At 26.2% G+C, this 13,314-nt stretch overlaps 1 protein-coding gene across 1 annotated transcript in view; it reads right to left on the minus strand.

The window, feature by feature from the left end:
• Nucleotides 1-631: 631 nt before the first annotated feature.
• LOC117176427 (UNC93-like protein MFSD11) overlaps nucleotides 632-13,314 on the minus strand; it is a 44,438-nt gene continuing 31,755 nt past the window's right edge. The window contains exon 4 of the mRNA XM_033366667.1: nucleotides 632-954. Coding sequence (XP_033222558.1) covers nucleotides 632-954 — 323 coding nt within the window. The remainder of the gene's footprint in view (nucleotides 955-13,314) is intronic.

Raw genomic sequence — 13,314 nt, forward strand, 5'->3', positions numbered from 1 at the left:
GGTTTAAAATGCAAATATTGAGTTGATATTTTTTTCCTCTTAAAGTTTTTCCTCTGTTTTTGTGCGAATTTTTTAAAATAGAAAATTCGTCTCTTGGGATCAAAAATGAAGTTTTTGGTTGTTCAAAATTAATCTTTCTATAGGTTAAAAATGTAACTGTCTTCTAAAAAATTTGTAATTTTGGTTGAAATATTGAACTAATTGTTGAAAAATTCAAATCTTAGGTTGAAGATTTTCTTTAATTGGTTTTTTTTTATAGAAAATTCGTACCTTTGGATTAAAAATCATCAAATATTTGTAATTAAAGTTTAATATTTTTTGTTTATAAATTCGTCCATGTGACAAATTTAACTATTTGTTTAAAAATTAAACTGTTTTGTTGAAAAATCCTCTCTTCCTTATAAATGCAAATTGATTGAATATGCCATTTTTATGGTCTGACATTAATTCTTGTTTTCCTTAAAATTTAACTACTTGGTTGAAGAGTTATTTTTTCGTTAGAAATCCACCATTTTTTGGGTACAAAATTAATCTTTTTAATAATCAAATTTAAAGTAAAATTAAATCGAAGAAAAACTTTTGAACACAAGGTGGGGGGGGGGGCGAAGAAGGGGAGGGGTAGAAAAAGTTTTCAAAATAGCGTGACGTAGTTTTTGAGCGGGCCCGAAGAATAAATTTTGGAAGCCTGCTGAAGGAAACTGCCATTTTCTAGGAACCTGATGCGACCGGAAGTCGTAAATCTTAACTCTTGCCACCAGCCCGTTCTTTCCTTTTTTTTCCTAACCGGTGATAATGAATCGACCTGTTTTTCCGTAAAAGATGAGCATCGCGTTGGACAATAATATTCCAGCTTCTCACTGTTTACAAAATGGAGTATCGTTATACGAGAACTCAGACGTGAACCATCTGCTGAAATCGTCCAATGAGAAGATGGTACCAACAATTTTGTACCACCTTCACCCAATTTTTCAGTAATTAATCCTTATGTTTTCTTTTCTTTCGAAAAATAGTTTTCTTTAGAAGAATAGGCTTCTTTGGGAATTAAAGAATATTATTTAAATAAAAAAGAAATATGAATATTAAAATACTCTTTAGTTACAAAATAAAATAAATTTAATTAAACTTGACTTTAATATACAAAATTTTAAAATCAAATGTTTATTTTAAAGCGAGCCTCTAGCTTTTTCTCAGGAATCTCAGGAAAATGGCTGCTAGGCCATCTTCTGGCATCATTTGAAACGACACCACAGCTGATAATGAAAAAAAATGGTAACATTTAACAACATTAAATATTACACCATGAATTAAATCATGTCTCGTCATTTATAAAAATGATGAAAATTATTTTTCTCAAAGACAACACTATTGTGATTCCTACCTTACCGACATTTTTTTATTATACCAGTTCTACACGAGATGAGATGTCGAGCTAAAAGTTGATCAAAATGCAGAAAAGGGATTAAGGAATGTTTATATACTGGTCTATTTTTACAACTACAAAAAAAATAATAATTTTCGGAAATTTCTTTTTATTCAAAAATTTATTAGTGCATAAACGTTCCACAGTCCCATTTCTTTATTTTGCTGAATTTTCAACTCGATATCTCATTTCTTTGATATTTGGTTTGATAAAAAAGAATGTCGGTAAGGTAGGAATCGGGTAAGTGTCAAATGCCCGTAAATTAAATTTGAAGAAACAGTTACCCTATATTCAAACTTAAAACTTCGAACCACTAACTGGTAAGGTAGGATGCATTAAATGTTTCAAATTTTGGATGTGAGATGGCGCCTCCATTTCAAAAAAGAAATTATTATACATTGAAAATTTATAAATAAGCCACAAATTCTATGTAAATCCAAAATAGAATGATGCTTTTCCTTGTAATATTTTAAAGAATATTAATATTACTCTCATAATTTTCTAAGGGAACGTATATTAGATGATACGTACCCGATTCCTACTTTACCGACATTTTTTATTATACCAATTCGGTCCGAATTTTTTTCAAAAAATTGCTATTTTTTTAATTGTCAAAATGTATTGGTAAATAAATGTTCCAAAGTCCCTTTTATTAATTTTCCCAAACTTTCAGTTTGGTATCTCATCTTGTATAGAAATGGTGCGCTAAAAATAATCTCGGCAAGGTAGGAATCGGATGGGAGTAAGATTTTTTAATTTTTTACTCAATACATCAAAAATGCAATTATTTTCGCCGCAGACGAAATTTCATGGGAACAGCCTGAAAAAGTTACCAAGCATAATTTTAAGGAGAATTTTAATTACTTAAGGGAATTTACCAGATATTAACAGACTTGAAAGATATTTAGGGATTTTAAGGAATTGGGAAATATTTCCTTGAATAACAAAGGATTTCAAGGAATTTCGAGGAATTTCATGAAATTTCGAAATATTTTTAAGCAGCCACGGGATTTCAAAGGCTTGTAAGAGATTTCAAGAAATTTCGAAATATTTCAGAAGTCACGGCATTAAGGGATTTTAAGTGATTTCGAAATATTATACAATGAGCTATGAGATTTCAAAGGATTACTGATGACACGTAAGAATTTTCACGAATGTTGAAAGAAAACAGGGGATTTTAAAGATTTGAAGAGATTTAAAGAAAATTCAGAAGATTTCAGGGGATTTCAAAAGATTTTCCAATATTTCAATGGATTTCAAATAATCTTAATGGATTTTGAGAGATTTGTAAAGATTCCAAAGTCGTAGATTAGGAATTTTAAGCCCCCCCCCCCACCCAGCGATTTTTGAATAGTATAAGGTATTTTAAGGATTTTCGAGAAATTTTAATGGGTTTTAATATATTGAAATAGATTTCAAGACATTTGTAAATATTTCCACAGATTTGAAAAATTTCAATGATTTTTACAGGGACTTAAAAGATTTCAAGAAGACGCACACGGCTTTGGAATACTCCACGCAATTTTAATGATTTGAACTGATTTGAAAGAATGGTGAGCTTTTTTTATGATTTTTTGAAGATTTTAAGGGATTTCAGAGGTTTCAGAGGTTTAAAAAAATGTTGAGGGTGTTTAAGGAATTTTAAAAGATTTCAAAATGAGTGACTGGGTTTCAAAGGATTTTAAAAGATTTCATGTGATAGCGAAGTATTTTCACGAATTTGGAAGGAATGAGGAGTTGCATTGAGATTTTTTCATTGAGATTTTCAAAGATTTTAAAGAATTTTAACGGATTTTAAGAGACATAAATGTGTTTCGATGATTTTCAAGAATTTTGTGGAATCATAATGCCTCTTAAAAGATTTAAAAGATTTAAATATATTGTAAGTGATTTTAAAAGATTCGAAAAGATTCCCACTGATTTTAGAATGTTAAATACATTTTAAAGGAATTTTAAGAGTTTGAAGAGATATTATTAAATTTCGAAATATTTCACGGAATTTCAATGATTTTAACCGATTTTTAGGTATTGTAAGGATTTTTTTAGCAATTTGAAAGTTTAAAGGATTTTAACCAGTTTTAATGGGTTTTGAGGGATTTTAAGAGATTTAAAAATAATTAACTGGATTTCAAACGATTTTTAAGGATTTCATGCGATACCGAAGTATTTTCACGAATTTTAAAAGACATCAGTGGATCTCAAAAAGATATATAAAGGGTATATTCAAAGAATTTTAAATGCTTTTAAAATATTTTAATGGATATTAATATATTGCAAGGATTTTCAAGAGATTTGGAATGATTCTTATGGATTTTAAGGATTTCAATTAATTATAGAAGAATTTTGAGGATTTCAAGACATGTCATAAGATTTCGAAATATTTCATGGAATTTCAAAGATTTTAACAGATTTTGAAGGAGTATGAGAGATTTTTATGATTTCAAACGATTTCAAGAAATTTTGCAGGCTTTAATGTTTTATGAGGAATTTTAGGAGATTTTAGTCTGAATCGCTGGATTTTAAAGGATTTTGTGCTTAAGGGATTCAGAAAGATTTGCAAATATTTCTAAATATTGTGAATAAATTGTAAGGAAATTTAAGAGATTCGGAAAGAATACCATGTATTTTAAAGGGAATTCCAACCTTTAAGAGATTTGAAGGGATTGCAAGGATTTTAACCAATTTTAAAGGATTGTAAGGGATTTTCATAAGATTCCGAAGATTGCAAGCGAGTTCAGGATTTTCAAGGTGTTAAATGATTTAAAGGGATTTTACGGGATTTAAAGAAATTTCAAAATAATTGACTGTTTTTGAAAGGATTTTTAAGGTTTTTAATTGATACCAAAAATTTTCACAAATTTTGAAGGATATCAGAGATGTTAATGAGATTTCGAAGTATCGAAGGGATTCAAAGGGATTTCAAAGGATTGTAAGGGTTTAAAAGATTTTTTGAAATTTTAATGCCTTTTAAGAAATTTTAATGGATTTTAGTGTATTGTAAGGGATTTTAAGGGATTCGTAAACAGTTTGAAGATTTGAAGCCATTTAAAGGATTTCCACAGGTTTTAAAGGGATTTTAAGATAATTTTTATGAATTTCAAAATAGTGTAAGGACTTTTAAGATAATTGAAAAGAACCTTATGGATTTTAAGAAATAGAGTTAATTTTGAAAGGATTTCAGAGATATTATATTTCGAAGTATTTCACGACATTTTAGGGATTTTTACTGATTTTAACAGATTTTAATGGATTTTAATAGGATTTTGAAGATTACAAGTTTTTTCACATGATTTAAAGGGTTTTAAGGAATTTTAAGGGATTTTAAGAGATTTGAAAATAATTTAATGGGTTAAAAATGATTCTAAAGGATTTCATAATTCACCAATTTTGAAGGATATCAGGGGTTTGAATGAGATTTTAAAGGTTTGAAAGGATTTAAAGGGATTTCGAAATATTTTCAAAGATTTCAAAAGATTTCAATAGATTTAAAAATATTTTAAGGTACATAAAGCGGTATCAATAATTTAAAGGAATTTTGAGGAAGTTTAGTTCCCTTTAAAAGATTTGAATGTTTTTTAATACATTCAAAGGGATTTCAGGAGATTTGGAAAAATTCCCACAAATGAAAAGACTTCAAAGAGATCTCATAAAATTTTGAAATATTTCAAGGAGTTTCAATTATTTTAATCGATTCTAATGGATTTTAAGGGATGTTAAATATTGCAAACCATTTCAAACATTTTCACAGATTTTGAAGAGTTTTAGGGGATTTAAGGGATTTTAGGAGATTTCAAAGTAATTGTCTGGATTTCAAAGGATTTTGAGGATTTCAAGCGATACCCAAGTTTTTTTCTCAATTTTGAAGAATATCAGGGTTGCTCAAAATACTATAAAATCCTTTGAAAGCCAGTTAATTATTATCAAATATTTTTAAATCCCTTGAAATCCCTCAAAACTCTTCAAAACTTGTGAAAATAATTTAAATCACTTGAAATCTTTGAATTCACATAAAAATCCTTTATATGAGATTTTATTATGAAATCTCTGCAAATCCTTGAAATTCCTTTAAAATTAAGAAAAAAGTTTGATGGGATTTCGAAGATTTTAAAGGATTTAAAGGTATTTCCAAAGATTTTTGAAATTTCAAGAAATTTTAAAGGATTTTAAGAGACATAAAGGAGTTTTTATTATTTTAAGGTATTTTGAAAAACTGTAATGCCCTTTAAAAGATTTCAATGGATTCTAATACATTGTAAGACCTTTCAACAAATTTGGAAAGCTTTCCTCAGAGTTTTAAGATTTGAATTAATTTTAAAAGGATTTGAAGGATTTCAAGAGATGTTATAATATTTCTATAGTTTTAAACAATTTTAAACGATCATAAGGAAGTTTGATGGGATTTAGAAAATTTCAAAGATTTTCACAGGACATACAGGGATTTTAGGGATTTGAAGGGATTTTCAGAAATTTCAAAATAATTGACTGAGTTTCGAAAGCTTTTAAAGTATTTCATACTATACTCATTTAAGGAGATTTAAAAACATTTTTAAAGATGTAGAAATAGTGCACGGAATTTTAAGGATTTTAACTGATTTTAAAGGATTATAAGGGAATTTTATGGGATTTTAAAGATTTCCACAGGATTTTCACATGTCTTAAAGGGATTTAAGGGATTTTAAGGGGGTTTCAGAAAATTCAAAACAATTGACTGGTTTTCAAAGATTTTAAAAGTATTTCATACGATACCTATAAAGATATTTTTAAATATTTAAAGATTTTCAACGGACTTTAAGAGATATAAACGAGGATATAAAGGGATTTCGATGATTTTAAGAAAATTGAAAGATTTTAAGAAATTTCATAAGGCTTCGAAGCAATTGTCTGGATTTAAAAGCATTTTAAAGCATTTTATAAGATTTTAACAGATATAAATGGGTTTTAATGATTTTAAGGGGTTTTTAATATTTCAAGAAATTTTATAGAATTCAGGAATATTTCACAGAATTTCAAGGATTTTTACCGATTTTAAAGGAGTATAAAGGAATTTTATGGGATTTTAAAGATTTCCACAGGATTTATGGGATTTGAAGGGGTTTTCAAAGATTTCAAAACAATTAAATGGGTTTCAAAGATTTAAAAAAATTTCCATACGATACTCATTTAAAGAGATTTCAAAAGATTTCTGAACATTTTAAAACATTTTCACATTTTTAACGGGTTTTAAGAGATATAAAGGGGTTTCGATGATATTAAGGGAATTTGAAGAATTTTAGAATTCATAGGATTTGTAAATATTTAACGAAATTTTAAGAATTCTAACCGGTTTTAAAGGTTTATAAGGTGGTTTGAATATTTCAAGGATTTTCATAGGATTTAAAGAGATTTGGAGAGATTTTCAGAGATTTCAAAATAATTGACTGGATTTCAACGTATTTGAAATGATTTCATACGATAATCATTTAAAGAGATTTCAATATATTTTCAAAATTTTAAGAAATTTTAACGGATTTTAAGACATATAAAGGGCTTCTGATGATTTTAGAGTAATTCAAAGATTTCAAGAAATGTCATAAGATTTAGAAATAGTTCACGGAATTTGAAGGATTTAACCGTTTTTAAAGGATTACATAATATTATCAAGATTTTAAGGATTTTTACAAGATTTAAAGGAATTTAAAGGATTTTAAGAGCTTTTCAAAGATTTAAAAATATTGTCATAAAAGATTCAACAATAGGTCAACTGATGCATCTTAAAAACGCGAACAGATAAATATGCATATAGTATTGTGATTATTGAATATCAACAAAAATTTTCTCATTATAAACAGAATAACTATTTTTTTGAAACTTTATAAATCGGTACTGGCGAGTCATAAAGTGGACAGTAGGTCAATCGATGCATCACAAGAACGCGAACAAATACACTACATAAAGTATTGTCGTATTTTGAATATAAAAAAACTTGTTTTCATATAAACAGAATAACCATTTTTTCAAACTTCATAAATCGATACTAGCGGGTCATAAAAGGTTCACCTATAGCATAATCGGTGCATCTCTAGAACGCGAACAAATTCGCTGCACACAGTATTGTGATATTTTCAATATCAAAACCATTTTCTCGTATAAACAGAATTACCATTTTTTTTTAAATTCATAAATCGATACTGGCGAGTCATAAAAGTTTCAACAATAGGTCAATTGATGCATCTTAAGAATGCAAAAAATACACAGTATACAGTATGGCCGTATTTTAAATATCAAAAAGTTTTTTTCATATAAACAGAATAACCATTTTCTTGAAACTTCATAATTCGGTACTGGCGAGTCATAAAAGGTTCAACAACAGGTCGATCGATGCGTCTCAAAACGCGAACAAATTCGCTAAGACACAAAAATATAAATTTGAAGCAAAAAGTAAATTTTCTACGAAATAGTTTAATTTTCAACAAAAAAGTATAATTTTCAAATAGTTGCATTTTTATTAAAGAAAAATGAAATTTCTTCTTAAATAGATAATTAAAAAAAAACGTAAAAAATAGTTGAATTTTTAACCAAAGAAGATTTCAGTTCACTTTCCAACACCAAAATAAGAATGGTGAACATTAAGTTCTTTTAAATAGTCAAATTTTTAACTAAAAAGTATGACTTTTAACAATATTGTTAAATTTTTAAATCACAGATGCATTTTTGTCAAAAAAAAGAAAGCTCTACTAAAACAGGTGACTCTTTAAATCAAAAAGATAAATTTACAAAAGAAAAGTTTAATTTTTATTTAAAAAGATTTGAATTCACTTTTTAATACAAAAATGCAAATTTTAAACAATGATTAAATTTTCTAGCAATTAGTTGAATATGTTCAACATAATAATTGAATTTTTATCCAAGAAAGATGCAATATTTTTACTGAAAAGATCAAATTTTAAATCCAGAAGATCAATAAATTTTAAAATCTTATAAATGCTTCAAAATTGAACTTTGAAGCATCTTTTTAAATCACACGAATTTTTCTCAAATGTGCTCTACAAAATCTGGTTAAATCTTGCAAATTAAAAAAAATTTCCTAAAAATCATCCATATTAATTTTTAATAATTTTGTAAATATTTGAAAATCTTTTAAAATATTTGCTTAAAATTAATTTTTCACAATAAAAAATTATTTTTAATTTTCCAAAGAAATTAATTTTGAATTTTTTTGAAGCTTCTGAATATTTATGGTATGATTCGTTATTTTAAATAAGTAACATATTCCTAAACATTGAGCAATTGTTTTTTTTTATTTAAAAAATTTCAAACTAATTGGTTTAAAAATGGAATTCTTTATACTGAAATACTTGAAATGTAAGAAAATCCTTTAATTATGAATATATTATTTTAAAGTTATTTTAAAATTGAGAATGGTTTATAAAGTTTCAATCATGCGCTTAATTTGTTTAACAAATAAGACCTTTCAGTTGAAAAAGTTTAATTTTTCAGTTAAAGATTTAAAAATCTCAGTTAAAGATTATAAATTGCAAATTCTAAAATTGTAAACTGATTCCTACTCGTTCTGTAAAATCAATTATTATTTATGTTTTAATTCTTAAAGTACAGCTAAAATGTAAAAAGTCATTTATTAATTTATATTCTAGTTCACTTTCCAAGATCAAAATATGAATTGAAAAAAAAAATTATGAATAAATTTAATTTTCAATCCAAAAACACGATTTTTTTAACCAAAAAAGATGAGTTTTCATTTGAAAAAAAAATTGTTGAATTTTCATTTTGAAAAGACTTGAGATCTCTTTTCAACACCAAAATATTAAATTTAAACAAAAAGTAAATTTATAACGAAATAGTTAAATTTTCAACCCAAAAATTGAATTTTTATCCCAAAAAGATATAATTTTTGTTAAAGCAAGTGAATTTTAAAATCAAAAAGATAAACTATAAAAAAAAGTTCTACTTTCAACCGTAGAGTTGCATTTTTATTTAAAAACGATTAAATTTCTCCTAAAACGAATGAATTAAAATAAAACCTTAAAAAATAGTTAAATTTTCATCCAAAGAAGATTTCAGTTCTCTTTCGTATACCAAAATAAGAATTGTTAACAACAATTTAAGTTCCTCCCCTAACTATTCTAAACTAGATGATATATTAATTAAAAAAGGTAACAATTAAAGTTATTATTTAAAAAACGGTTGAAATCAAAATTGCACAGATTTTTTTTACATTTGTAAAATTCCCGGTTGAAAAATCAATTCACTGCGTCATTTCCCGGTCTTTCCAGGTATCATAAAATTCTCGGTCATTTCACGGTTTTCCCGGTTTCACGGTCGTTTTGAAAATATTGACTTTTTTGGTTCAAAATAACGTATAGCCCACAAATATTGACCGATTTTAACAAACAAATTTTTAAAAAAAAGATGAAACGATTTCTCAGAGGGTCGAGCCGGAATTTTGAATTAAAAAAAAATTTTTTTATAAATAAACAAATATGACGAAAGAATTACCATTTTTTCTATTTGACGTTCCCGGGATCGTCAATTATACAATAAACAAAAAAACTTTGTAAACAAATTATTTGCAGAAAATATGTTTTATACGATTTTCCATAATTATAGGTTTTTTTCAATTTGAATTGCAAGAAATTTGAATTGAAACAATATTATATTAAAAAAATGTTTTCTTAAGATTATAATTGTTAATGTTATAAACAAATTTAATGAAAAAATGCAGTGACCAGGCAATTTTCGACACAAAAATTCGTGTTCTCCGATGTCAATTTTTTTAAAACTAGGAACTTCATGATATCTTCAGAAAAATGATTAATTTTTTGATAAATTTTATGATCTTTTAAAAAAACTTTAATGAACAAATGCATTATTGGGTCATCTGTTGTCGGAAAGATTTATTTTTACGCGATTTCAGACTGTTAATTGGGATATTTATAATAAATTTAGCAACATTGATAATAACATGATAAATTTTATGGTTTTTTAAAACAAATTTAACAAGCAAATGTATTATTTGGGCATCTGTGAATGGAAAAATTAATTTTTTCGATGTCAGTCTTTTTAATTGGGAAGTTCATAATGATTCCAGCAAACTTCATAATTGGTTGATAAATTATATATTTTTGTAAGCACAAATTAATTTAACAAATGCATTATTCGGGAATCTTTTTTATAAACATTTTTTTATTTCGATGTCAGTCTTTTTAATTGGGAACTTAATAAAAATTTCATTACTAATCATACTTAGTTGATAAATTCTATGACGTTTTAAACAAATTCAATAAGCATATACATTATTTGGGTATTTGTCGACGAACAAGTTTGTTTTTTTCAATCTTAGTCCTTTCAGTTTCATTTTCCTATAACTTTAATTCTTTTAATGAGCATTTTTTATTGAAATTGTTTAATGAAATGATAAAATTTATCAACTAATTTTGAATGTTGCAACAATTATCAATAAGTTCCCAATTGAAAAGAATGGCATTGAAAAAAAAATTTCCATCGACAGATGCCCGAATAATTTATTTCTTTATTGAATTTGTTTTTAGAAAAATATCAAATTTATCCAACAATTATGAATTTTGCTGAAATCACCATGAAGTTTCCAATTAAAAAGACTGACATTGAAAAAACGATTTTTTCCGTTGACAGATGGTCCATTGATGCATTTATTTATTAAATTTGTTTAAAAAAATAATAACATTGATCAAAAAATTATGAGTTTTGCCGAAGTTATCATTAAGTTCCTGATTAAACAAGTTCACATAAAAAAAATTCTGTGGACAAATGCCTGATTAATGCATTTGTTTATTAAATTTGTTTAAAAAATCATCAAATTGATCAAAAAGTTATGAATTTTCCTGAAGTTATCATGAACTTCCTAATTAAAAAGTTAACATCGAAAAAAACAGAATTTTCTGTAGACAAATGCCTGATTAATGGAATTGTTCATTGAAATTGTTTAAAGAAATCATAAAATTTATCAACTTATTATGAATGTTGCTGAAATTTTCATGCAGTTCTCTACTGAAAAGACTGGCATTGAAATAACCGAATTTTTCTGTCGACAAATACCCGAATAATGCATTTGTTTATTAAATTTGTTTACAAAAATCATAAGATTAATTAACAATTTAAGAATCAGCTAGAAATATTATAAATTTCCTAATTAAAAAAATTTTTTATAAAAAAAAGGGATTTTTCTGTCGGAGATTGCCTAATTACTGCATTTATTTATTAAATTTGTTTATAATATAAACAATTATAATCTCAAAAGGAATTTTTTTTATATAATATTGCTTTCATTCAAATTTCTTACAATATAACTTGAAAAAACGTATAATTATGGAATATCGTAGAAAAAATTTTTCAACAAATAACTTGTTTATAAACATTTTCTTTGTTTATTTTCTAATATTGGAACATCTTAAACTAATGTTACTCTATAAACTTAGGGGATTTCAACAAACTTTTCTGTTATTGACGAGCACCGGCAATGTCGATTCGAAAAAATGGCCGTTTTTTTCGTCATATTTGTTTATTCATAAAAAAATTTGAAAACCTAATTAAAAAATCAAGTCCGACAACTCTCTTAGAAATCTTATCAAATTTTTTTTCAGTTTTTTTTGTCCAGATCGGTCAATATTTCTGGGCTGTAAGTTATTTTGAACCAAAAAAGTAACCAAATATCTCTTCCCTCAATCCTCTCCTGAGCTTTTACCTAATTTAAATACGGTCCCTGATTAATGATGACAATTAGTCACTGGTCCTTAAATAACAAATTTGAGAGCTCGTTAGGGAAATCGACACGTTCCCAAAACGATTAATTAAGAGTTAAAAAAAATGAAGGGGAATGTTCCAGTCGCAGGCAATAAAATAGGAAATTTACGATTTCAGATGACGTTAGGAATTCAAAATACTCTAGATTCTTTTGTTCCACAGTGAAAGCGAGAGTGAAAAATTGCATTAAAACTTTTTAAAAAATGGAATGCTCTTCACTTGAAACTTGAGCATCTCGAGTTAAAAAAGTCGTATCTTCTCGAGTGGAGTGGCAGTTTAACGATCTTCCTGTTTGCATCAAACTGAGGAATAGACATGAATTTTATATAAAAAGAAAATTTTATTAAATATGAGTTTTCGATTTATCAATATGAGACATCTGCATATCATCCGAAATTAGTAATTGAGTAAAAAATATGGGTCCGAAAAAATTATTTCTGTACAATCTTGAAAGTAAAAATTGGTTAATTCATTCTAAGTCTTAGGAATCTAAAAATTGATAAATATTCAATTGTAAATTTGAAAAATCGGAGAATTCTAAATTGCAAGCCCTTGAAATTCGAGAATTTTCAATTATTAATTGTTCATAAATTAATTATTTTAAAAAATGTACAGAATTAAATACCTTGAAAATATAAATCTTAAAAGTTTAATCATTTACAATTATTTATAATTATTTTGAAATTCTGGCGATTTACATTTAAACTTTCTTCAATTTGAAAGATTTAGAATCAAAAAATCTTGACTGTTGATCTTGAAAATCATTTAAATTTCAAGATTTGATTTTATAATGGAAAAATCTTCAATTGCAAAGACTAAAAGTTGAAGAAATTTCCACGTTCAAAATTGCATAATTTTTAACTAAAAAATTCCAAATTGAAAAATCTTCAACTGTAAGTGTAAAAATTAAAGAATATGAAATGTAAATCATTGAAATTGAAGAATTTTCAATTGTAAATTTTCAGAAAAGAACTAGTGCAAAAAACATACAAAATTAACAACTTTAAAGTATAAATTAGACTTCCGTTTCCGGTATGAAAGTGTAAAGTAGTGGGAATTGTGGATGCTGAGTTTTTCTGATATTGTGGTGAAATTTGAGGTGAGTGGATTGTGGAAGT

The sequence above is a fragment of the Belonocnema kinseyi genome, chromosome 7 (assembly GCF_010883055.1).
Source record: "Belonocnema kinseyi isolate 2016_QV_RU_SX_M_011 chromosome 7, B_treatae_v1, whole genome shotgun sequence".
Taxonomy (NCBI): domain Eukaryota; kingdom Metazoa; phylum Arthropoda; class Insecta; order Hymenoptera; family Cynipidae; genus Belonocnema; species Belonocnema kinseyi.